General features: G+C 39.9%; 1 protein-coding gene across 1 annotated transcript in view; it reads right to left on the bottom strand.

The window, feature by feature from the left end:
* Nucleotides 1-27,197, bottom strand: part of FNDC3A (fibronectin type III domain containing 3A) — a 114,244-nt gene that overhangs the window by 26,464 nt on the left and 60,583 nt on the right. The window contains exons 4-12 of the mRNA XM_042866770.1: nucleotides 22,151-22,227; nucleotides 17,529-17,766; nucleotides 16,430-16,702; nucleotides 14,801-14,859; nucleotides 8,260-8,417; nucleotides 7,032-7,091; nucleotides 4,956-5,094; nucleotides 4,278-4,331; nucleotides 3,554-3,678 (exon numbers count right to left, since the gene is read on the bottom strand). Coding sequence (XP_042722704.1) covers nucleotides 3,554-3,678; nucleotides 4,278-4,331; nucleotides 4,956-5,094; nucleotides 7,032-7,091; nucleotides 8,260-8,417; nucleotides 14,801-14,859; nucleotides 16,430-16,702; nucleotides 17,529-17,766; nucleotides 22,151-22,227 — 1,183 coding nt within the window. The remainder of the gene's footprint in view (nucleotides 1-3,553; nucleotides 3,679-4,277; nucleotides 4,332-4,955; nucleotides 5,095-7,031; nucleotides 7,092-8,259; nucleotides 8,418-14,800; nucleotides 14,860-16,429; nucleotides 16,703-17,528; nucleotides 17,767-22,150; nucleotides 22,228-27,197) is intronic.

Below are 27,197 nucleotides of genomic sequence, written 5' to 3' on the forward strand. Positions count from 1 at the left end.
TTGGTACATGCAGATGACTCAACTTGCCCAAGAAATCTATTGGTTATAAACAATTTGAACAAGGTTAACATACTCGTAATTGAAAGATTCCTGCATGTGACAAAATTACAACGTTTTGCTAAGCAAAATGTTCTGCTTTTACTATTGTCATCTCTGTAAAACAGTAGAGCTCTATGCAAAACAGTGTGCTAAAGCCAATGCAAAATAAAAACATGAAAATATAAAAACATATATGGGAAGGCCTCAAACTACTCTTTGCTTCCCAGGCAGCAACCAATGCAAGTTATGTGCTTCAAGTATATTCTGAAGCACCAGTCTCTATAGTGATTCAGAAAATAACAGAGTATTGTTATTCAATGTTCAGTTGCTTTAACAGTTGGCAACATGAAAGTAGGATGTACACCAGACAGTCTCTGAACACAGCTTTTAACCTCAGCTGATGACTCTTTGGTAAGTCACAGAAAGAGAGCTAGCGTGAAATGGAGGCATGCAGAAGTCAGTACATGGGTGTATCACACAAACAGGTGACAAAACAAATCGTTCTCAGCTGGAGTTCATTCAGAAATTTGCTGCTTCTACATCACATCTGAAGAAACACTTGTAGGCTTGAGAGCTTGTCTAATTTTTTTGTAAACCGTATGAAGCAAATGTCAAATATATAACTTTAATCTAAAAGCTACACACCACTGAAGTGAGCATTAAGAAACCCTGAAAACTGAACTCATTGTGTGGCTTGAATAACAGAACCAGTTAAAGACCTTGTGTGTCCAAATGTGACATTCCTAGAAGTCAGAATACAAAGACACCTTGATGTTAGTTTCTCTTTTACTATGTTATAATATCACACAGGTTGTAAACTTTGGTCTGCTCTGGATTCTTTCGGGCATTTAAAAAAATCTCTCACAGACAATGCCTTATCAAATATGCTGACAGCATCCAAAACAGACACAAAGTCTGTGTGGGCATGTAGATTGTGAAATACACTGTGAAGCAGGAAATGGCAAAGTGCAAAGGAAGAGAAAGCTTGAAGGCAGGAGGAATAGTATTTTCTTTTTTTCCTTGCCAAAAGATATGAGGAATTAATTCTCTGAAATGAAAATAATGTGATACTTACCATCTACCCATGGAGAAAAAAGTTCCAGCACTACATAGTTGGGCTAAGAAAGAATGAAGAGAGGCTAGACAGATGCTAAGCCTGTTTCTACTCACAAACAACTACTGAAGCACTTCACAAGTAGATGCAAGGAAAGAAAAAATCTGAATCACCTTAAAAAGCCTTATCTCTGAAGCACTCTGACATCCATTGGAATCACACAGCAGTAGTGTTTATTTAATGTGTGTGGGTTCTCCTAGAGGATACCTTTACAATCGGAAGGAACTGGGAAGCAGGAAGAGAACTTGAGCACCAGACCCTGCTTAACTGTCATCTCACTCCCTGTCTTCTCTTTTGAACAGCTGCACTTAAATCTCATCAAGACAAGTCCAGGAGCAACTCAGAGAACACTTCATTCCAGAAACATTTTCCAGAAGGCAGTAACATAAGAAAGACTCTGTTGGAGCACTCTGAAAGTCAATTTAGCCCATTATACAGTCCATTGCCAGTGGCCCAAAGCAGGAGCCTAAGGAAAGACGTAAGAACAGATGCTGAATGCAACACATTCTCTGGGTACTCTCCAAAGCCTCCCAGCATCTGAGACCTCCTGAGGCAGCTGTAACTTCCACGTATTCAGCCTGCAAAAGATTTCTTCTATCCAGCATGAATTACACCCTTGGGTCTGGCTCCCTGGTTTTAAACTGTGCTTTGATGCTGTCCAAGCAGGCACTGCTCCCTCCAGCGCTCCCTTGTGCCAACTGAAGGATGCACAACACGCAATCCGTGTTACAAAAACACCACTCTGGTCAGCTGTAGCACAATGCTAAAAATATTTCAAACACTGATTTAAAAAAAAAAAAAAAGGCAATTGTACACTCACAGCTAGAGAAGCCTTGATTTTATATCTCATAGGATCTAAAGGTCCAAGTGTTAGGACACAGTGTAGACACAGGCAGCCTTCTCTAGGGATAATGAGCGCTGGTCCTGACAGCATTAGCCAGCCTTATCACTTCACCAGAGGACCAAAAAAAGCATTACTAAGAGCTAATGCATCCAGCAGTGTAAGCATAACCTGACAACATATTACTCTTGCTTTGCATTTTTGAGTTCTTACATTCCCTGCTGTAGTCAGATGTCATTCATTCAGAAATTAAAAATAAAGTTTGGTGCTCTGCAACATGTGAAAAGTAGAAATAAAAAATAATAATCACATATCCTAAGCATTTATAATAAGCTCTGGAAGCTCAAAAGAATTCAGCACTATGGTAACATTATATTCTGCCCATTTCCCACAGTAACTGTGACTAACTGACTTAGGTAAAAGGACATACACAGACAATGGGATAGGGGAAAGCACAGCATCCTACAGACAGGCCTACAAGATGCAGCACGGGTTCCGATGGCCTTACTCTCTGCTCCAGCAGAATTCCTGACATCTCTTTATACTGTTTTTACTACAATGCTAAATTTAAGGAGGGCTGATCAAACCCTAGCAAACTGTTAGACCAGCTTCAAGAAATGCCTTAGGTCTGAGCACCAGAGGGAATAGTAAAAGGTATCTCTGCTCACACAACTTCAGTACAAACTGCAGCACTAAAGCCATTCAATTCTGGCCCTCTGGCAGGGTAACTCATCTTTTATGACAGCCACCAACATTTCAGTAGAAGTGTGTATTACACAACAGTCACAATTTCATTGAATCTGTGAGTCAGTGCAAAGCAGTGCTTAAAGAAAAATTCTACTGCAAATCAGAGCAGTAAGGAGCAGGTTCAAGGTAGCAACCTTCTGAGGAGGTCAGTGTGAGTCTACAAACACTAAAACTAAAAGCTAGCATAGCCTGAGCTGATTCCATGTGATAGCAGCTGGGCTGTATGTGCCACACTTGTGCTACCACTCTGTGTACAAAGGTAGTGTATGAAGGTTATAGAAGGCAGTTTGAGAAATTAGGGTGAGTGGTAGGAGTAGCTGAACTATAGCTGCTTATAAGGGGGGCTGAGATCTGTAGCACTTAGATGCCAAGTATGTACAAATGTTATGGCAGTAATAACACAGCCATAATGCCTGAACAAAACAGATGATGACAGGAATCACCAAACAGCTGAAGTTAGAAAGGATTTCAAGAGGTCACCTTGTCCAACCTCCCTTGCTCAAGCAAGGTCAAGGGATTCACAGTGCACGTGTAAGCTGCAAACTGAATAATCCAATCACATATGGTAAATTAATTGTTCTGTTGAGGGACATGGTTTAGTGGGAGCTACTGGGAATAGGTGAACGGTTGGACTGGATGATCTTGAAGGTCTTTTCCAACTTTGGTGATTCTATGATTCTATGATTCTAACTATGAAAATCCTAGTAGGACAGAACTCTTGTTTCTTTAAATGCCATCATGTTTTCTCCAAAGCAAGCACACATATGCATGCAAATGCATTCTGTATTTATGTATACAACAGTAATATTTACCTCATCCCCATGTCATTTTTGGCTGCTAGTCTAAAGGTGTACCCCATTGCTGGTGATAGTTTAGTAATTCTATACTGCTTCTGTTGGCCATAATAACACTGGCAAAACTCTCCATTTCCTTTTCCCTAAAAAGAAATAAATTAATCACATTATTCACCCTATTAAATATGTGTCCATCAATTAAAGCAACACACACACGTGAAGTAAACTCATTTTTTGTAGTGTAGATGACTAAAAAATCCCTCACACAGTGAGACTTTATATAAAACTTTTGCATATGTATGAAATTAGAGGCTTTTAAAATTGTGTTCCATTTCCCAGCTCCAAGGGGCTGGAAGGAGAAAGCAGTACAATACAGCTCAGCAGTCTCCCTCTTGGGAAAGCTTCTGGGTAGGAGCTGCAGATGTTCATGGGGACAGAGCTGACCCAGCCCTTTTATACCAGTGAAAGGCTGTTATAGTAAAGTGATCATTTATTGTCTACTCTTGAGAGAAGCATTGGCTAAAAAACCACCATAAAAGTGGCAGAATCATGTAACTAAGAAACATCTGACATTTTACATATCCTAAGAAGAAAATTGGGCAGTAACCAGGATTTCACGCTTGCTGCAGGACTTATTTCTCATGTGCCTACATAAGCCATCATTGTGACACAACTTGATGTGCACAGTCACATACAGCTACTTTTGAAAGCCACAAGAAGAAAATTAGAATAAATTGCTTACTTCATCCCATTCTAAAAGGTAACTGTGGATTTTAGAACCATTATCACAAGATGCCTGCAACAAGAAAAAACAGAAACTTGAGCTGTAATTGGATACAACATCACTTTAGGAAAGACCCTTGTGTGTATCAGTTCATGACATGACCAGTGGGGGGCAAAATGATGTTTCCTTTATATGACTGTTTCACTTGCCAAGACGGTCCTTGTTCTGTTTCCATCCAGAACATGCTTTTTTTTTCTTTCTTTTTCTTCATTTAGACTTTGATAAAGTATTCTGGCAGCAGTGTAAAATACACAGAACTTTTCTAAGCAGCTAGACTGTAGGTCTGTTCAAATCTCAGTCTTTCCAAGACACTCCATTTGATTTGCACAAATAAGTCTATTTTTAGTAATAGAGGGAGGGTTCTTCAGTAAAAGAGGAGACCAGAACACAAACCAGTGTCACTTGTTCAAACTCATTAACTTTAATTACAAAGGCTCCTGGCTTTTCTGGGAAGTTTTTTCTTTTTAATGAAGTCTGCATTTAATCTGATACACATACCTAAGACCCAGAACAGTGGTTGAAAGTAGTTCTGACTGGCAAAAAAATTCTGTTTCAACAAACTGGCATTTTATTCACAAATCTGAAACTGATGAAGAGTTGTAAGTGCCTGCTTTAAAGGTCTTCAGCAGTTCTTACCTTCCACTGCAAAGTAAGAGAATTTTTGGTCCGATTAGTTATCCTGGGCAGATTTGGAGCGTCAGGTTCACAACTCAATGTGGTAAAACTCTCTGCTTCTGAAGGACTCCCCTTTACACAATTGCATTCCACTTGGACTCTAAGTGTGAAAAAGAGTCAGAAATGTTTTACTGCAAAATCTGTGTATAAAATTTCCAAAGAAAACTGAGTATTCAGAATTACGTCACTGCCTTCTATCTCCTTACGTAATAGATTTCTTTTATATATATATATGTAATTTAACTGGTGTAAACATCTAGGTTGACAGAAGTAATGTAAAAGAAGAGCCCTTTACTTTGGATCTTCACAATTATATTTGAAATATGCTCACTGTTTGCTGTACTTTGATAAGGAAATGATGGTAACATCTTGCAGGCTTGTTATCTGCTGTTTGAACTGATAATACAGATAATTATTCTGCAAATGCTTTTGTGAGATAGGCACAATGAAGCTGTTCAGGTACTTTCAGACTATCTTTTGCATTCAGTAGAGCTTACTGAGTTGTTTCACTCCGCCCTTTCCTTTAGGAAGGCTCTGCACAAGCTCTTCTTGTATTTCTGAAGAATGAATTGTTGCATCTGCCTCAAAGAGGAATGGTTTGCTTTGCTCATAGCCCTTCTCCAAAATGAAATAAAAGATTATTTCCTGGTCTTCTCCCACCCTCTCCTTTTCCTAGCAGCTGCATAGCTATGCCTTGTTTCTTCCTTGGGTGAATCCACACATTACTTTCTTCTAATTCATTTGTTTCTTTGAAATACAAAAACAAAAAAACAAACCAACCAACAAACAAAAAACCCCTTTCCTCTGATCACTGTAACGTGTGAGACCTGTGTCACCTGCTTATGAAGCACAAACAGCAAGTCATGGGAAATGTGACACTGCAGAATACATGAGCATGGAGACCAAAACATCTGACAGTGACTAACATTGCACACAAAGTTATTTGTCTTTAAAAACAGTGGCAGATATCAAATTTGTCCATAATCTTCATAGTTCAATCTTTCTCATCTTCCTTTTTGGCAATGTTCAGACTGGCAGAATTCTAATTACTACTTCAGGAAGAACTTAGATGGCTAAGTCATCTAATTACGTGAATCCTCTAACGACCAGAAACAAATAAAATCAAATCTGGAATCTGAACACAACCTGGTAGAAAAGGACATTCACAGGGAAAAAATATCCTGGACTATGACCTCTAAGCTCCACACATTTTCAACTTAAATGTAATTGGATAAAGTGCTTAAACATTAACAGAAATAATAACAAAATCACAGACAAACACTTGCATATGAAAGAGTCTAGTCAATTTACCACTCATCCTTCTCCTGAACACAGTGGCACACCGTAAACGAGAAGGGTGGGATGAACAGAAAGCCTTGTTTGGCTTTCAGTTTGGTAATGGACAAAACCCTGGAAAAGGCACTAGAAGGTGCACAGTCCCTCACACTGAGGACCCAGAACTTAGCACTCCCTTTTGAGCAAATGGGAATCACGAGAGTACTCCATAACTGAAATCCTTCTCCTCCCCATTGCACGTGGAAGGAGGCACATTTCTGACTCACATCCTTATGCACCCTTTCCTTCCTTCCAGCTGCCTCTAAATGGCTTCTGAGCACAAAAGTCTTGGGATTTTCCAGACTGGCCTGCTGGAACAAGGAGAAAGTGGCATGAAGCAGCCAGTAGGAAGAACATTCTCGTGCAAGGCACCTCTAGTACTTGTGAGGAAATGGCATAAAAAAAGCACCATTGGTGCATGGCTCAAAGGAAATAAAAAGATCACTGCATTGGCATGAAGTGACAAGCACAGATATTGGCTGACGTAGCAGAAAATGTTTTCCAGAATTGTTTATGTGATGAACTAAACAAAAAAGGCTGACTTAAAAATGGCAGTATTTCAACTACCACTGTGACTCTAAGGAGGGTACCAAGATAAAGACAATTTCTGAAGGTTTTTGCAATCAAATGTACAGATGATGTACAGTGAAACTTTCGAAACGTTCCCACTGAATTTAGTTATCAGAAAAGGCAGATACTCACTTTGCATGGTAATCAGTTGCTGGCCTGAGATCACTTACAGTAACTTTATTTTCTTCTCCACTGAAAAGAAGTATGATTTTGTTAAAGAGATCATTTTAGAATCACATGCATTTATAAAAAGGCACATATCCAACCAATCTACCTAACATTCCTTGTAAGAAACGTATTTGTCACTAGATTGTTCCTGTTGCTAAGTGTGCTAAAATGAAGACACGTCAACCTTGCAACCTTACAGGCTTCCCTTGCTTTGTTTCTGGTGTTTTTTTTTGTTTTTGCCTTTTTTGTTTTTAAATAAGAATCACCTTCTTCCTTACTCAGTTGTAGCAGCTGACATGCTGCAGTGTGTGCATGTGTGTGTTATTAGAAAAAAAGTACAAAAGAATTGGGACCTGTAGAAACGGGGATATTTCTAACTCTTCAGCCTTACAAACATGATTACCTAAAACTGTATATGATTGCATACACCTACTTTTTAGAGCCTAGTAAGCAGAAAAGGCACTTATGAAACATCAATTACTCTGCTTTTACTGAATCAGCCCAGGTTTGAAAAGCTCTTTTCATCTAGTTTCTAAGGCAGGGATATTCAACTTGTGATTCATGAGCTGCTCCTAAGAAATTCATGGAGGATGACTAATATAAACTCACTAAATACAAAGATTTGTCATTATTAGATAGCTCTATATCTTTAATGATTAATTTTACTGCTAAATTTCTTCAAATTGCAGGAAAAAAAACCAACAATTAAAAACCACTGTATTACAAATTAAACAGCTTGAGAATTTAGCTTGTTTCAATGCTGCTACAGTTGTGTTATGTGAGAATCTACTTTATTTCATAAAGTAACAGTCTCTTGCCAAGCAGAAAGGAGGAATACCCTTATTGGGAGGAGAGACAAGTACAGGAGTAAATAAACACATGCAAAATTTGCATCTGTCACTATTTGTGTACTTTACTACTTGAAAAGCTGAGATTTCTGCTGTAGCTGATGTCAGTACAGCTAAGCAATATTAAAACAAGCTCAACATCTAACGGTCTTCATATTCTAATTATTAATAAAGACTTTGGTAATGAAACAGCCATTTTAACTGGAAAAAGACCTTGTTTCAAAAAGAGATGTTGCACCAAGCTGCTAATTACTTAAATCTCCAAACAACAAGCAGATTTGAATGAGATTTTAAGCCACACAATTAAATGCAGCAGCAACAAAATAAAGAAAATGAACACCTACATATATACAGTTTTGTATTTTCCATCTTTCCCAGTACTTGAAATCATCACTTCGTAAGTATAAACCCCTGGTATGTTACTCTTGTCAGTGTCTTCTCCGACATCAATGGATGGAGGTGACCACATAAGCAGTGCTGTTCTTGCCTGAATGTCTGACACCTGGAGAAATATAATTTTTGAGACTTCTGCCACTTAAATGCTATTGTGTATAAAGAGAAGAGAACTACGCATCATTAGCAAATCAGAGTATTTATACTGATGTATGAGCTACTGATTAGTTTTTACAGACGAAATGCAGATGTGGTACGGAGGGACATAGCGGGCATGGTGGGAGCGGGCTAATGGTTGGACCAGATGATCTTAGAGGTCTTTTCCAACCTTAATCTTTCTGTGATTCTGTTCAATCAAGGTGGAAATGAGAAAACTTGTTACCCTAGGGCTGATTGCAAAGTAACGAATGCCACCTAGTGGGCTACAGAGGTTCGGCACAGGAACAGGATGCCCAGGATGCAGTTTGTGTGCTGCACCTGCCTACTATTCCCACTCATTTCAAAAGAACTGGCAACACATCACACGAAATGACTAGTTTCACAGTATCACTGTCATATAATTATATATGTAAAAAGATATATTTTGAATAGTAGCTTTTGGAAATCTATTACCAGAGTCTGAGAATCAAAATACCATTCTCACAACTGGTGCTCTTAACCCAAATGAGTCAACTTTAAGATTGAAACAGAGAAACTGGGTTACTGGCATCAGATAAACTTCATTCCTAATTTCCAGGTAGTATCTCTTTTTCTATCAGTTAAGTCTACTTGCCTTAGCTGCTGGATTTGAACATCAGATCTCCCCTTCCTTTCAGCAATTTTCTTATGCTCTTGAAGACTCCCCTCACTTGTCTGAATCTCTCATCGTTTTCACCCTTCTCTTTGATTATTTACTTCTGTTCTATTACCTTCGATGCTTTGCCCAGAATTATAATACTTGATGTAATGCTTTACTAGTGCCAAACTGTCTTATACACTTTATAGATCACATTTCTCTTTGTACGCTCTAGTATGTCTTTTCTGCACAGAGTAAGTCAGGTTGGTATGAATGAAAGCTGGCATTATGTCTTATTGGAACATTCAAGCATTACAAGTTTCAGCTGTTCACTAGAGAGAGTTAAGAGAGTGGGACACCAAAGGCAACACTGGTACATCAAAGACAACATTCCACTCACAGAACTTAGACTAGTGAAATTAAACAAGGAGCACAGTGGAAATCTCTTTTACTGCAACAAAAGGCAAGAAAGAATATTTAATCTTGTTCTTAAGTCTCTGGAAGAAAAATTGTTACCCTGAGTTATTCGCCCAGGGCAAATATTTGCTGGTCAACTGAAAACAGACAGAACTTCTGTAAGACATCCAAAACAATAGATGACAACTTTGCACCCAGTAACTATAACACAATGAAACTATATTATGCACCAAGCTAAAAATCAGTGACCATGTAGGTTGTTCTGGTTGTTTTACTTTGTGTAAACAGGGTATGAGACTAAACAATGTTCTGAAGATCTGAAGCTTTGCTGTGACCAATTTGCCAAAGTTTAAAATGCAACAGCCAGTGTAATTCAGCATGAACAGAAATGCGAAGTAAAAAGTATTTGCAGAATTTAAGAGGAAGTTTTTCACCCAGAGGGTGGTGACACACTGGAACAGGTTGCCCAAGGAGGCTGTGGATGCCCCATCCCTGGAGGCATTCAAGGCCAGGCTGGATGTGGCTCTGGGCAGCCTGGTCTGCTGGTTGGTGACCCTGCACATAGCAGGGGGTTGAAACCAGATGATCAGTGTGGTCCTTTTCAACAGGCCATTCTATGATTCTACAATAAATTGGGAATTAAGGATATCTTAAAGCATAAAAAGCAGCAGTGTATGTATTAAAATAAAAGCTTCTATTAATTTTTTTTTGTACCTACACATATACATATGTGCATATAGGGAAAAAGGAGGAAAACACTGTAAATAAGCTACAATTTATTAGAATTTATAAAGGAAGAGATTCAGTGAAATAAAAACAGCTAACAGGATTAAAGACAGAAGATATTTTAAGAAATCTATTAGGAAAGCTCCAAGTCAGGCACTGTTCTATTTCTGCTGGATGTACAAGTTAAAGTTGTGAAAGAAAGCATTCAACAGTTATTTCTACCTTGTTTTTGCAGTGAGGTAGAAATCCATATTCACCCCATATAACATTGCAGCTGGACTAGAAAATGAACAGCTTGCAGCAAAGGCACTGGGTCCAGTTGATGGTGCCCAGTGAAACTGGATGGTCAACTTTAAACCAGGAACCATACTGGTTCTCTTCTGTGATATACACTTGTGTTAAACCAAACAGTGGCAAGAAGCCAAACCTAACTACCAAGCAATGCTGAAGAGCACTGGGGAGTGAGCTACTTAAGAAACAAGTGTAAGGGCTATATACCTGAGGATCTGGGAGAAAACTGCTCAAGCTGTGACAGTCATTTACTAATTACTTCATTAAGCAATTATTCGATATTGTCCTTTATACCTGATAATCAGAAATACCCCAATACTTGACTTTTTCACACTAGCCAGAGCTTTAGTATGGGAACTAATCACTAAGAGTTTCAGAAAATCCCATCACCTCTCAAGCGCAGAACACCAGCATATTTTCAGTAATCTCTGTGATATGTGGAGGGAAAAAGTATTTTTGAAGAACAAAGATTAAAATCAGAAGAATTCACTACTCTTAGGTGCCCAATCTGAGACACCCAGGAGTAAACTTGAAAAACGTTATGTTACTAATTACTTTGTGTACTTATTCAAGCAACTGCAGTTGATTTTGGCTGCAGCTCTGAACATTCTGTGCTTCTTCAAAAGCAGATTGTAATACTTGGACCCTAACATCGAGGAAATTGAGGTGGGCATGTCTTCATTTGAAGTCCAACTTGGACAAGTTAATCTCCTTTTTAAAGATGTGCCATTTGGTTTAAAGAAAAAAAAAAAAGAGCAGTTTTAATATGTGCCAGCTGGACTGCACAAGCTACTTAACTGGTAAGTGAACAGCATCATGTTCTAAAAGAACATTACGTTTTGTAGCTCATGTGTGTACTCCCAAGCAGTTTATAATGCTATGTAACCAGAAACCATGAGTGACTATCCCTTCTTCTCATTAAATATCCATTCTTCACTTTGCTTTTGTCTTTTCAGTTCCCCTCGTCTTCTCTTGTACTTCCTTTGCCACTTGCTTAGTGAACATGATGGCTGGTGCAGACTGCTTGAATGCTGAGGAGTCAACATAGTTCATAAAGAAACATCCAATAGGAGTCTGGAAGCAGCAAGGCTTATGTGCCTCATAATGCACAGGACTGACAAGAGATGCATTAATTAAAAACTCACCATGGAGCACACTGAGACATGGGGAAGCCCAACACTCCAGGCCTCCTAAAGGAGGATATGATGCAGTGGACACTGTACTGAGCAGCACCTGCATGACCATCTGATCATCTGACTGCCATCACAGCTGGTACCTGGTATTCCCTGTGCTAGCACTGAAGTTCAACAAGGAAATAGGAGCTTATGATGCATCAAGAAAACCAAGAATCCCCATATACGAGAAAAACATTAATCAAAAGCCTACAGAAATGTTTCTGATGATAACTACAATCAGAAGGTGTAGAAAAACAATCTCCCTGTTCACTTGTGGGAGACAAGGACAGTATTTCCTTGGAGAAACTGTGGGAGGCTTACTTCTGATCATGCAAGGCCTCAGTACGGAATACAATCTCCTTTCCTCTCATCTCATCGCATTCCCCTAGGTGCAACATTGGCTAGCTTTCCACTTATGCACAGCCCTAACTGTCCTTGGCCTTCACAAACAGTAAGCTGCTCTGATTGCTGCAAATCTGGCTTTTTGCTTGTGTGCTCTTTGGCTCGTAGCAATTACTGCTGCCTAGGCCTGTGATCTCCTGCTAAAAGGTCTTCTGCAAAGAGAGCACTTGCAGGCACACAGCTGTGCAGTGAATGCAGTGAAATTCAAGAAGGGTCATGGATGGGGGGGAAACAGTGAAACTAGTCCTGCTTGCCTATAGGGGATGGATGGATGAATATTCTGAGTGGAAGGAAGCAAAAGGAAACGAGACAGAGACGCACTGGGACACTATTGCTTTTTTTCTGTGTCCTCTGCCAGCACTGCTGATGTTACACTTGTTTAATACACTTCTCACTGTCTCACTCTAACTGCCCTAGCATGCTCAACTGTCACTTCCCATGACAATGCAGTCACTGCTGACATTCCTGACTTGGATGGCATCCTGTATGCCCTGACCACTGGGCAGAAGACTGTGCATATATGTTTTCTAGAAAACAAGGCCCTTCACTTCAGTCAGGATAGAAAGCATCATCCACATTCTTTGGGAGCTAAGGTCACAGCTCACACCCATGATGTGAGGGCTACTGAGAACACTGTTGCCTTGTGTGCCCAAGGGCTAGCACTATCTTACAGTAAGTTAACCCTGCAGTAAAATTTGCTTCTGATCCATTCTGATGTGGTTGGACTAGGCACGAGCTTTTCTAAGAGACTCTTGTGATCAACAGTCAAAAGGGGTCTAAGGCACCAGTCCCTTTACACAGCCTGCACAGTCCTGATCCCTTAACAAAGCAGATCTATTTGTACTATGAATTGCAGGGTCCATACAGAAAAAAACAGCATGTTACCATGTTAAAAAAAAAAAAAAGCTACTGTAATCAACGGCCCATCATTAACACTAAATCTTCTCTGTTTCACTTTGAAAATAGAATATAATTTTTCTGACACTATTTTGATGCATATCTTCCTAAAATGTAACACTCAAAAGCAAAAGTCTTGCACAAGTGTCCACTGCTTGATGTAACATAGTGATAGCAACTGGTGTTTAGCATCATGTATGAAGATTAAATGCACAGCTGGGCACCGAGATAACAGGCTGCAAAATAAAACCTCTGCTGCTGTATTTCTCAAGTTCCTGCTGTCAGAAAGATGATGAGGTTTAGGAAAGCTGGATTTCATCCCAGGTCCTGGGCAAAACTTAATGCTAGCAGATACAGACCTATGTTCATTCCTCACAGCCATAACCTTTCCTGATTTTTTTTTTGGCAACTGTTTGTTCCTAACCATTGGTTCTTCATTCCAATCTGTACTCATTCATTTATTCCATACCGTTCTTCTTCCCTTTATTTTTCTTTTTAAATTCTGGTGCCCGTGTCTCACAAATCTAAGCTCTTTACAGAGAGAGTGGTGAGCTGCTGGAACAGGCTGCCCAGAGAGGGTGTGGATGCTCCATTCTTGAAGGTGTCAGATGGGGCTCTGGGCAGCCTGATCTAATGCCAGATCTGGAGGCTGATGGCCCTGCCTGTGGCTGGGGGGTTGCAACTTAATCACCCTTGGGGTCCCTTCCAACCCAAGCTATTCTACGACTCTATGATCTTCATCCTTCTTAGGGAGTTTCAGCCTCCTGCTACTGCCCATCATCCCCTCCACTCTCATTCAGACTCCCACAACCCTTCCATTATCAATCTGCTTGTAAAAATAACAAACAGAAAAGCAATCTGTCCTTTCAATAGTTCATGCCCACAATTCTATTCGCTTCTTGACTCAATTTCTGAAGTCAGATTCCTCATCTATTTTAGGATCCCTCAGCCTTGATTGTCCTTTGGATCTGTACTCCTTGCCAAGAGCTGTATCTGCTCCTCACTTTCTTTCTCCATTCACACCTTATTCTTCATAAACTTTCTTTCCAGTCCCATTTTACTCTCCAAAAATTCTTCTTACTGCTCCTCCACCAGTTCTGGTCTCCAAGGACATGTTGTTCAGTGCTCTTGAACTTGACTGTTACAGCTACTATCTTCATCCTGGTAGCAGCCTTCTTACAGAATTTGACACAGGGGCAGCAAAGAAATATTGTCTCAATCTGACGCCTGGACACAGCAGGACTCTGAGCATTTAGGACTGTAGTTATTTATCCCTGCTCAGCTCTTGCAGCACCACAAAACCACAGAATAGTTGGGGTTTCAGGGCCCTCTGGGTCCCTCTGCTCCAGTCCCTGTCCCAGCAGGGACACCCAGAGCAGAGATCCCCAAGGAAGAGACGCCACAGCCTCTGGGCAGCCTGTGCCAGTGCAGAAGGGCTCCTGGTGTTCAGAGAGAACCTCCTGTGCTCCAGTTTGTGCCCACTGCCTCTGGTCCCAGCACTAGGCAAGAGGAACTGTTTAGCCTAGAGAAGAGAAGGCTCAAGGGGGATCTTATCTATGCATATGAATACTTAAGGGATGACTGTAATGAAAAGAATTCCACGTATTAAGTATTGAGACAATTCTGGCTTCATAAATGTTAACATATTAAAAATAACTTTGGTCATTTACATTTCAATCAGTGAAAGTTAAATGAGTTTTTATTAATGCTGAGAACTGAAGAACTGAATTTGGATGCAGAAAAGGAGGCATCACTGTATAATATTGCAACAGATACACTCCAATTTTATAGAAAGCTGTAACTACTTACCACTGGCTTGGCTATTTTAGAAAGAAGTGCTTCAAGTGCTTTTGTTTCTTCATTCTTTTCTTGAAAAACAAAATCAAAGCAAACAAAGTACCCATGAATCATTGTTCAGTGACTTTCTATTGAAACAGCTCTTCAACAATTGCATATAGACTCAAATATGTATAAAACAAAGCCACGTCAACTTGCATTCATCTAGGGCAACATAAAACTAAAAGAGCTCCCATAGTTATTGTTCATTTTAATTCTAAATCTGTTCTACAATTTAAAAGAATACAGAAAAGATGGTTATCTTTTACCAGTGTATAACTTGAAACTACTGCTCTGGAGAATTTAACCTCATGGCTGACATACTTCCTGCAGATTTCTGTTTGGATAGAGACAAGTTACAGTAGTTTAAAATATCTTACTGTTCATCACCTGGAGGACTGCTGGTAATGCTGTTGGCCTCCATCAACTACAGAGTGATAAACCTCAGCTGAACCATCAGCTACACCCCAGTGAAAAGACTTAAGGTGTTCTGCTTCAGCTGAAGGCACATCTGAATTTTACAGAGCCCTGAGTAAGTCTGTAGAAAATGTCTGTATGTGCTTTCTCTTGCAAAGTACAAAAGTATGATCATCTCAATAGTATTAAGTGCACATACTACACGCGCTACTTTGGAGGAGCAGACAGACACTTTTAATGCACTTAAAAGCCTCCATTAAACTAAAAAGTTTTTTTTTTTTAAAAAAAGGAGAACAAATGTTAAAAAATCTTTAAAAAAAATCAAGTTTAAACCATTTGCAACTTTATATTTCTAAGATCGCTTATGCTGTTGAAACTGATCACATTTCCAATTTCTGCTTCTTTAGAACAAGTCTAAGTTACAGTACATCATTTTCCACAAAGCCTTGTTAAATCAGAAACAAAACAACCTGGAAAATGGGCATTTCCATCTTTCAAATCAATGTTTGCAAAAAACTGTTGACAAAATGTTTATAATGTATGTGAGCAGCGTATTTTGCCACCTTTTTGGCAAAGTCTGTTTTAATAATAAATGCACTACGTAAGAAAAATATGAAGTCACAAGGACAAGTGTGAAGACTGTTTTTCTACGGAAGTCCTCCTATAGTGAGGTGGTAGAGACACACATCATGTGAATTTCATAGAACAACAATTCTTTTTCTATAAAATATTCCTCTTTTAACAAGTTCAGTGTAGATCTCCTGATCACATTTACGGTTCTTCCCACGTTCTCTGCAGTATCAGACAGGTCATCAGTATTCAGTTGCTCCTCAAAGCTAAAGCAACAGTAACTTTGGCAGCAGAACAGTCTTTTATTTACACAGAATTAAGAGGTATAACTAATAAGATCTGCCCAAATCTACACAGAGACTTGCACAGCAGTAGTTTTGCTCTTTTAGGTACATCGTTTCAACAAGAGGAGCAGGCTGCTCACTCTTAACTCCATTCCGTGTAAGTCAGTGTAGTTATAGGCTACCACCCAAGACTGTCAAAGCATGGTGTTGAACTTACAAATCATGTGCTCAGCCAGTCACTGGACTAGTATATATAGCTATATATATGTATATACATACACAAAAAATACTTTAAAAGTATATGCTACATATATATTTTATTAACACTTACCTTCTACTTCTATGTCTGTCTGAGAATTGCTTTTTCCTTTACCCACTGACTTGCTTTTGGTAGAACCTGTGCTTATACCAGCTGTGTCCTGTCCTTTTGTAAGTCCATTAGGTTCACTTGTAGGAGAAGGACATTTCTGAGGAGATGATGGAGGACTATTTATTTTATCCTTCTGAGTTCCATGCCGGTCTTTTAATTTTTTTTGTAACCTTTCATATGTTTTACTAGACCTTTCATCTCTAAAGTTGGCTCTTCCATGTGCAGGCAGGGTATCTAAATGAAAGTTAAACAAGCAAATAAATCACAACACAATGTAATCAAAAATCAATTTAAAAATGCCATGTGAGTTAAGCGTATGCTTGTGTGCAAAATTACATCTATATTCCTACTATAAAACTGAGCTGTCCAGCAAGTAAAATTATGCACAGTAATTGGATCTTAATGACCTGTTAGAGGAAAAAGCATAATCTTTCATTCTCCATTTTTCCACTTAAAAATTAAAATGTTTCTATATTCTTTTGTGAGCTGTAAGGTGCAGAATAAAGTTAACACAGTCCTCCTCCTATAAGTGCTTGATTACAAGGTAGGAAACTTGCTCTGATGCTGAATACAAAAAATACAGAAGTTTTAAGTTTGAGAACGCAAATAGACCTCTATTGCTTTAATCGTGTTTCTGCAGAAATCAACAGGAAAACCAGAAACCTCTGAAGAACAGGGCAACTGAAGATAGCATGGCTAACATGTAAGTACACTGGATCTGTACAGGGTAAACTGAGGCATTGCTGCAGCCCTACCGAGAGACTAAGTGAGAACATGGCTTTGGAAAAGGTCAGTCCTACATATAATGCTGCACAGAAAAAATAATCAGTATATTTAATTGGTAACTGAACAGACAAGTCAAATAAGTGAAAAGAACTTCTTACGAAATAGTAAGTTTCAGCAAAAAGACTGGCATCTTCATAAATGTTTTTCTACAGCTCCCATTCAAGACATACTCTTATCTGCATGATAAAGCACATATATCTACATCACAGATTTCGGAAGCCAGTACAGCACCATTTCCTTTGACAGAAGTTGCAATGCTTTATAAGCTACATACCCAGATCCCCATACATTTGGGACGTGTGATACTGTGGAATGTACTGCGTTGCCATGTCACCGGCCCCGGTCACTGGTGAGTAGATATGACGTGGTGGAGGAGGGATCATGGCTGGGAGAGGAAGGAAGCCAGGCAGTGGAGGATGAGGAGGCCTGTGTATCACTGCGTGACCACCAGGATGAAATTCTGGAGCCTGGGGAACCACCACAACCCTTCGAACACCGTTATCCTCAATAACCTGTACAGTGAGAGACCGTGCACAAAGACAAGAGCTTAGTAACGAGCAAAGAGTGAATAAAGCAATAATCACAGAATCACAGAATGGTCTGGGCTGAAAAGGACCACAATGATCATCTAGTTTCAATCCCCCTGCTATGTGCAGGGTCACCAACCACCAGACCAGGCTGCCCAGATCCACATCCAGCCTGGAATAACGTCTTACAAACAACTAGATATACTCCTGGCATTAACCTAGCTTGTCGCCAGTGCCCTGTTTCCATCCTCATTCATGCACAGTGTATGCTACACTGCTGCTAGGGTTTGTTCTACAGTGTAACAAGTAGATGACTCCCTGCAAGTGATCTGATAGACAGATGGACTTCATACAGCATAAGTGGAGAGAAAAAGGCATAACATTGCCTGGTCTTTGCTACACGCCCAACACAGTCCTCCACTGTTAATGTGGGATACCTCTTGTCAGTATGTAGCAGCCTCAGTCTGCATCAAGCTGTTAAAGCAAAAAATACCTAGCAGGATAGCAGTCAGCCCTCTCGCTCCTTTAGAACTCAATGTAGTTTAAAGTAAGTTGTTTTTTCTCTATTAAATTATCTTGCATCCTGACTCTGTGAAAAAAAAAAGATGGCAGCCTCTGTTTGCTGCATAAAAATCTCCCTGGCAAACAAGAGATGTGACAGAAGAGCCTTCTGCCCTGAGCCATGCTGCCAGAGGTTCAATCTTATCATGAGGGTAAATGCAGACATGTAAGATGCAGGGAGCTGAGGATTTCTGTGTACAGTACACATAGCATACGTGGGAAGGTGTCTCACACAGGTAAAGACAGATACTGTAGAAGTACTGAAGCAGAAAATGATCATCCCTAGATAAGGGTTAGTAATGGGGTCACCCACTGAAGCACGCCACAGATAGAAAACACTGCCATTGTGACCCTCTCTACAAGTTTGTATTGCTAGTAGTGAATTTACAAATAAATATGACTGTTGGTAATACCCAGAGATGGTCCTGGCATGATTTGTCTCACATGCATTGTGGGGTTAACAGCCTTAGCACCTGGGATCCCAATGAATACACTGTTCTCCAGTTCCTAGTAAGATGCTGCAAAACAATGCCATATGAGGACTGCAAGGGAAGCTTCTGGATGAAATGTTTATCCAGCAAATTAGGATAGTAAGGAAGGAATCTAGAATATCATGACTACACTCAAAAACAGGGAACAAAGCAACCTTATGCTCTAGGTTTTCACTTAATATTTTCACTTTGGTATTTGGAGTTGAGTGGAACATGTACATGTACACCAGTGAGTAATCTGGGGCAATAGGAACAGATCAGGAGATCAAAGCACTTGGTGCCAAGCTGCTTTGACATCCACTGTTTGAGCTTAACAGAATTATGCCTGGGTAGCTCTAGTCCCATGCCCTGGTATAAATACTTGAACTGTGCCCATGACAGAAAGCTGCTTGAAGGATCAAACATTGTTTTTGCCATTTTATCATTAGATGTTAGTGTGCATCTGGTACTCGTCTGGAATGGAATTCCTAGTTTTATTTCCTCTGACAGCAATCTAATTTGCACATTCCCAAATCATCCTGCTAGCTGCACCAATGCAGAGTAAGTGAGGACGGTCTAGGAAATTGTTTTAAAGCTTTCCAACTGTAGCAAGAAAAAAAAAATGATGTAGACATGGCTGTATGGCTCTGGTGTAACGTAGAACAAAGATTTTTATATATAAACAATAACATTGAGAAGACAAAAATGTGTATGCAATGGAACTGATCCCACTTATGTAAATGGAGCTGGAAATTAATACAAACAATCTAAGTGAACATACAAATACCATGTGGTTGGTTTTTTTTGTAGGTTCACTATTTTCACTATACAGAAACTGCCTCTTACTGGGAAAGGGTAATATTGCAAAGACAATGCTCGTCATATCTGTGCAGTGACAGCTGAATGGTACCTAAAGGCAGGACATAGTAACAGCAGGAAATGCAACTACAACTGCTGCTTTCCAACTATGTTCTCTAAACACTGAAATGTAGTTTTCATCATTTGAGACCCTTTTGCTTACACAAAAAAATTCCAATTTATCACAAACTCATCTGCAGATCTGGTTTAAAAACAGGCTACTTAAGACTATCAGCAGATCCAAGGAAACAGATTATAAACTAAGTAACTCAGAAACAGACACCCAATTCATGGCAGCAGGGACCTTAAGTTATGTCTGTAACTTTGCCTCTGCATCCAACATCAACTCAACTGCAGTCTCCTAGCAAAGTGTGTAAAAAAAAAAGCATCACGTCAAATATGTCATCTTAAGTTAAATAATAAGCTGTTATCCTAAATGTACCAGCAAAACATACAGTTCTGGTATAGGCTTGTTTGACAACCAAACATCACTGGGAAATTCACTACAGGCACTGAATACAGACAGCTTGGGGAAGATGAATAATGATGTATGCGCTTTCTTTCCGAGTTCTAGAACTCCAATTCCAATAGAAAAGGAAGGGAGAAGTAAACCAACTCATGAAATACCTTTTATTTATGTGACATGAGAAAAATAAACACATTTTATTCTATTGCTGTCTTCAGCTTCTAACAGAGGACACTACATTATATCAGAGCCAAAGAAAAGATGAAGCAAGCGGAGGTAGAACAGAACTAAATGAAAACGTGTAGACAAAATGCTAAAGCTGTTCTTCCACACCGATGGCTTTAGGCTTCCAATAGCTCTCAAATTATATCTGCAGTTACAGACTTAAAAGTACATTAGGTCTGAAGAAATCATGGAAACTATATTGCTGGGGTGCATTAAGGAAAGAATAACTCAACTGCAGCAGTTTTTGCTGTTTGCAAAACCTCTATCAAATCTTCTTTCTTGTCACAGAAACTTCCAACATTAACCACAACAGCTGGCACGCTTTATCAGCAGTAAATGCTTCAGGAGCCTTAGAAACTACAGGTTTTCCTGGACTCTGACACTTAGATGAAAACAGCAGACAAGGGCTTATTCTACCTGCACTCAGCTCAGAAGTCAGAGGGCTGCGCCAGCACAACACCTGCTGGTATAACAAGCTCCAACGAAAGGCTAACAAGCATGTCCCAGTGAAACCTTGTCCTTCAGCCTGCCTGTGGCAAGCTGGCCTATAGGGAGATAAACACCTCATAAAAATAATTCAGATTGTCACAGGTCACACGGCTTTTCAAGCATTAAGTACTTCATCAACTGAAATGAACTATCCGAGGAATATAGTAAAGCTTCATTTCTGGGTTCAAAAATTCTTCTTATTATTTAAAAATGAGTTAGGAACCAAGCCTTTTTGCTATGACTTAAAGATAAATGGACTTTCATTGTTTTCAATTCATTTTTCTTCTGACTGTTTTGGAATTCAGCTATGAAAGATGCATGAACCAACTTATCAGCCAGCTCTAACAGATCAGAGGTAAAACTAGGGGGACCACACAAACCAGTCTGCCTACACTAACAGCGTATTCTTGACAATTTTTCATCTAGCTCAGATAATGTGTGCAACATCTCCTGGACACTGTGGATTTTTTTGTTGCATTTTATGCATTATATTCTCTTCACATGGACACATTCAGTCACAGGAAGACTGGTCACAACAGAACATCGTGAGAAAGATTGACACTGTGGAGGGAGATATTCATCTGCTCTGGTTTCCAGATCTGAGCTACTAACCCTACACTTGTTCTATAGCTGAGGGAGAAAGAGAGATCATCTACAAGGCCATACATCTATGTCAGCATGACAGTAAACACAAGCAAGAAGAATTGTCCTTTTCATTTATTTTAAAGGACGTGGAGGTTACCTTGCTCACAATTAGTTTTCAGACATTTAAATTAGGAATCCCACAGCAGCAACAAAAGCAGAGTCCCATCTCAAGTTAAACCAGAGAAACATGTTACAGGGCAACTTATTCTCAATGGACACTTCTAGTTTTTTTTCTACATTTGCTACATTTTTTTTTTTTTTCTAACAGAACTGCTTTACTCCCAATCTGCAAAGAAATTCCCAGACATGAGCTATGATCAAACATAAAGTTATATTGGTGCCAAGAGAAAATATCTGCTAACCCAAATTCAGCACAATGAACTATCTGGGTCATGAACTGTATTTTATGTTCAGAGGACAGCCAGTACATTAGGATCCTGAACTAAATAAGGAACTGTACCTGTTATTCTCATGTAAGTAGTTAATATATAACTGAAAGGCACACATAAAAGCTCTCAGAGATATTATTGGATACCTCCTGTTATTTATTTCCTTGACCACAGTGACTCAAACTTGACACATTCACTTACTGAATTAGCTGTTTCAGTTCTGCTTCCATATAATTGTCATGCAAGAATCAAACAAAGTGACATACCTGTGGGGCATATCCAGGAGGCACATAAATAGTAGGCACTGAACCATTTGGGGACATCATTGGAACCTGAGCAGGACCTGCATGGGTTAAAGAAACATTCTCATGATCCTGTACTGAGAGTTCAAAGAACATGTTGAACTGCAAAGTCTCTGAAAAATATACAACGTAACACGGATAAAAAAAGGCAATGGGCTACACAGATAAAATTATAGCAAAGGGCCCCCTCAGAAATGTGAGACATTTAAGGAAGACAGAAACAAAGTAAAAATAATTGTCTAGCTTATATTTCTTCTTTCCCTGTTAGCTCATGGAAGAGCTTATGGCAAAACTTCTTTGCAAGTGACAAGTTAAAAGAAGCATCCCAAAACAAAGTGAAAATAGAATAGACTTTGCAATAGAAAAAAATAACAGAAAGAAAAGATAAAACTAGACAGTATTCAGTTAAGAAGTTAAGAATAGTAAATAAAATTAATTACAGAACTTGTGGTCTGTTACTATGGACTTATCACCTCAGATGGTCTCAGCACCACAGGAACAGAAGGCGGCAACCAAGACACCAACACAAAATCTCAGAGAAAAGCTAATGTATTACAAACTAGTGAGTCTACAACTAAAAACAGTGAGAAGTTGTGGTACTGTGGCAATCCTTTTAATGAGCGAGCCAGAAGGAACAGAATTCACAGACACCTAGACAAATACAACACAGTGTGTTAAGGTGGCATTTGAAAATAAAGCACTGCCTGGAAAATCCAACACCTTCAAAGAGCAAAGAGTTACTGTAGAATAGCATTTGACAATCTCTCTCAAACACCCTTGAAGTAGTGATGCTGCCTTTGGCTAAAAAGAAAACAGGGCTTCTCATGAGGAACCAACTGGCCTGAGAAGAGGAAGTAAAGTGAAGGGAACACTGGGCTTCCAAAGCAGCTACAGTGACCACAGCAGTCCCACAGGCATGGTACTTCAATGTGTTAACAAAGTTTATGGATGTGGAAATGAATGTCTAGGTGACAAGTTTTTGGTATGCACTCAGAGAGCTGCAAAGGGTCTCACAGCAGTCAGTGGCCATCCAATACAAATGCAGAAGAAATCGTGGTACTAAGTGCAAAGTAACACACTTGGACAAAACCAAGAGAAGTATTTATTCACAGTGATAAGCCATGCGCTAGTCATACTCTCGTACTCAAAAGCCATATTCTATGTGAGTAGATTAATGAGTTTTTACATACATGTCTAAAGAAATACCAACTGAGATGTTCACTGGTATTCACAGAAGGAAACAGTACATTAAAAATCATTGGAATCATTTGAGTTGGAAGGGACCCTTCATCACTGATCTTGATGAGGGGATAGTGGCCACCCTCAGCAAGTTTGCTGATGATACGAAGTTGGGAGGACTGGCTGACACGCCTGAAGGCCGGGCTGCCATTCAGCGAGACCTGGACAGGCTGGAGAGCTAGGCAATAAGAAACCAGATCAGGTTTAACAAAAGCAAGTGTAGAGTCTTGCATCTGGGGAGGAATAATTGCATGCACCAGTACAGTTGGGGGATGAGCTGCTGGAGGGGAGCTCTGTGGAGAGGGACCTGGTGTCCTGGTGGACGACAGGTTGGCCATGAGCCAGCAGTGTGCCCTTGTGGCCAAAAAGGCCAATGGCATCCTGGGGTGCATTAAAAAGAGCGTGGCCAGCAGGTCGAGGGAGGTGATCCTCCCCCTCTACTCTGCCCTGGTAAGGCCTCATCTGGAGTACTGCGTCCAGTTCTGGGCTCCCCAGTACAAAAAAGACAGGGATCTCTTGGAAAGAGTCCAGCAGAGGGCCACGAAGATGGTGAAGGGCCTGGAGCATCTCTCCTATGGATTAAGGCTGAGTGAACTGGGTCTGTTTGGCCTTGAGAAAAGAAGACTGAGAGGGGACCTGATCCAGGTCTATAAATATCTAAGGTGTGGGGGGCAGAATGGTGAGGCCAGACTGTTTTCAGTGGTGAGTGGAGACAGGACAAGGGAAAACGGCTGGAAACTGGAGCATAGGAAGTTCTGCACAAACATGCGCAAGAACTTCTTTACAGTGAGGGGACGGAGCACTGGAACAGGCTGCCCAGGGAGGTGGTGGAGTCTCCTTCTCTGGAGATGTTCAAGACCCTCCTGGACACCTGCTTGTGTGACCTGGTGTAGGGAACCTGCTTTGGCAGGGGGGTTGGACTCGATGATCTCTGGAGGTCCCTTCCAACCCGTGCGATTCTGTGACCCCTATAGGCCATCCAGTCCAACTGCCCTGCAATGAACAGGGACATCCACAGCTTCATCAGGTGCTCCAGCATAACCTTGGGTGTCTCCAAGGATGGGGCATCCACCACCTCTCTAGGCAAATATCCTGGGGACAGCGTGCACTGCCTGACTCCATTCTTTAAAATAAGACAGCAGAACTAGAAAAGGACAAAAAGAAAAAGCAGAGAACTTTTACAGTGACTTTCCACCTTTTTCATCAGGGCAGATTCAAGAGACTAGGACTATTCCATCTGATGATGGTTAAAAGGTAAAAGAGCATGCAGAAGAGAAATAGTACAAGAGCTATAAAAGCCACCAACTGCCTAAAATAGGAAGATGGATCATTTCTAATTTCTCACGGACGAGATCCAGATTCTAAATTAAATAACCGAATACAAAATTTAAAACAGAAAAAGGAATTTCTCAGGACATGCACAGCTAAATTTTGTTAAGTCACAGCTTTGAGAACGCTGTGGAAATGAAAGGTTGTGTTCACAGGTTCAGAGCTATTAAACAGATTGAAAGAAGTAACCAAATAAGAGCTGATAGAAGAACCCCTGTTGGTTCAGGAAGCTCAAAAGAAAGTGATTTCTGTGTCCCTGCCCCATCCTTATGCTCTCCTCTGCAGTGTTTGATACCAGCCCTGTGCCATTTGCACAGGCAAGAGGACTGCACAACAAGAGGAACTGCATACAGATTTCTTTACTTTCCTGCATTTAAAATATACAACGGGCACAACTGATAAAATTTAACAATTAAAGTGAAGCACAGCATAATCTAACAGGTTGTGTGGCAAGATGACAAGGCTGGGATACAAACACCCCAGGCTGCAATCCAACTCTTGGCAAAGTTTCAGTAATATTTCTAAAAGGCTCTTCACATTAATAATTGATAAACTGTGCTCACATCTGCAAATGGGAGGTACTACCCAAGTGCAAGGTGTGCTTTATCATATATGTCTATAACAGGAGATATGAGATGTAATGTTACATCTCATTTTGCGAAGTGTGAGCTTGACAGAGAATTCAAATTAACAAGTCTGAATGCCAAGAGAGGGAAAAAGGAAGAAATAGAATTCTATAAATACGAGGCATGTAATCCAACTTGATCCCACATGCTGTAACAACTCTTTCACAACAGGATACAAAAGCCTTGAAATACATTACCTTAAAAGAATCACAGCTTTGTTATTGATGAAGTGTTAACACACAATGGTGGAGGGAAGAAAATTTTTAAGAATGAGGTCTTAATTGAGTGACTGAACCGTGCAAAAAGCAAATAACAGAACTACAGAGAACTTTACATTGAGAAATGAACTGTCTTTGGGTTTTTGCTCAGGTGAAACCCAAAAATGTTTCAGTTGAAGTTTCTCCAGATTTTGAATAGCTAAAACAGAAGTGACAGTCACATGAAAAGCAGCGACCAAGCTGAGAAGTGCTTTGGAGTATTTCCTTAAATAAATTTGAAGAGGTCAACAGAAGCAGAAACATATTTAATACGAGTTGCCATTCATCCAAATAAGTGGTTTAAATACTTAAACGAGGGCCGATTTCACACAGCTTGTATCCCATAGAGTACTTGCGGCTTTTCACAATGAATACAAGACACTGAAGCTTTCATTAACCTCACCATTTTCTACCATGAAAGTTTCAGGTATGTTGACAACTAAGGCCACAGTAATTTTCAAAGCAAACTCACTGTGCTGAGAGGATGAAGGAAACCTAATGTGAACAGCTTGTCACTTAGTGAGCCAGTGGATATGCCAGCATTGGGCTTTAATTCATTGTTACATTTAGACAATATTCTTTAGGTGTTTAAAAACAACTCAGGTCCAGGCGAGTAAACTATCCTTCTTTCCAAAGATCACTCATCACTGAGTGCTTTAAGCCTCTGTCCCAACAAACAAACAAAAGCAGCTATTTCCAGTGCAGTACAAAGGTTGATCCACAGAAACGTTTCAGCATCCCCCAACCGAGCAGCCACACAAATGAAAACATAAAGACAAGTACGGACCCCAAGAAATACATGACCTTAGAATGGAGTCCAGTTAGCAGTCGAAAACCTGCATCCCATCCTGAGCATTTTAAAGACTCAAAATAAATGAAAATCTCTTTTTAACTCAGGATGACTTCTGATATGCTTCCGAATAGATTTTGAGATGACCGTGGAATGAATTAGTCCATATGGGAACATTCAGCAAAAGAGAAAGCACAGGGAAAAAAGCTGATGAACTACATTTTTTTTTTAATGAATGCAAGGTCTGCAGTGAAGTTACTTGGTTTCTTGGCAGAAAGCAAGATGCACTGCAGGAGGAATCCCCATCCTTTCCAAGCAGTGTCAGAGGCACTGTCAGACCAACGCTTTTGTGCATCGCACAGAATGGAATTTACATCCACATCACTGTGTGATGAATGTTGATGTGTTTACTGTTTTAAGAGGCCTCGAATCTTCTGTATACTTTCAGTTACACAAGTTCTCCCTCTGGACAAGCGGGAAGGAATTACTGTGGGAGAAGACAAGCTGCATAGCTCTGTTTGATGCTTTATTCATGAGAAATGGCTCATCAAATGCAGTCAAGGTGTATTTAACCCGGTGCAACCCAAAACACAAGATGTATCGCTGTACTTTTCAAATTTATCTTCCTGAAATTTGCTACTTCATTACTACAAAGGGTAAAACTTGTAAAAAGCCTCTCAGTGCACATCTCGCCTTCATAAAAACCAAGTAAAACTTGGAATGTTTTTTGGGAAAAAAAAAAAAAAAAAAAAAAAAAAAAAAAAAAAAAA

This window comes from Lagopus leucura, unplaced genomic scaffold (genome assembly GCF_019238085.1).
Source record: "Lagopus leucura isolate 7727_CA_CO unplaced genomic scaffold, USGS_WTPT01 Super-Scaffold_100001, whole genome shotgun sequence".
In the NCBI taxonomy this organism is placed as follows: domain Eukaryota; kingdom Metazoa; phylum Chordata; class Aves; order Galliformes; family Phasianidae; genus Lagopus; species Lagopus leucura.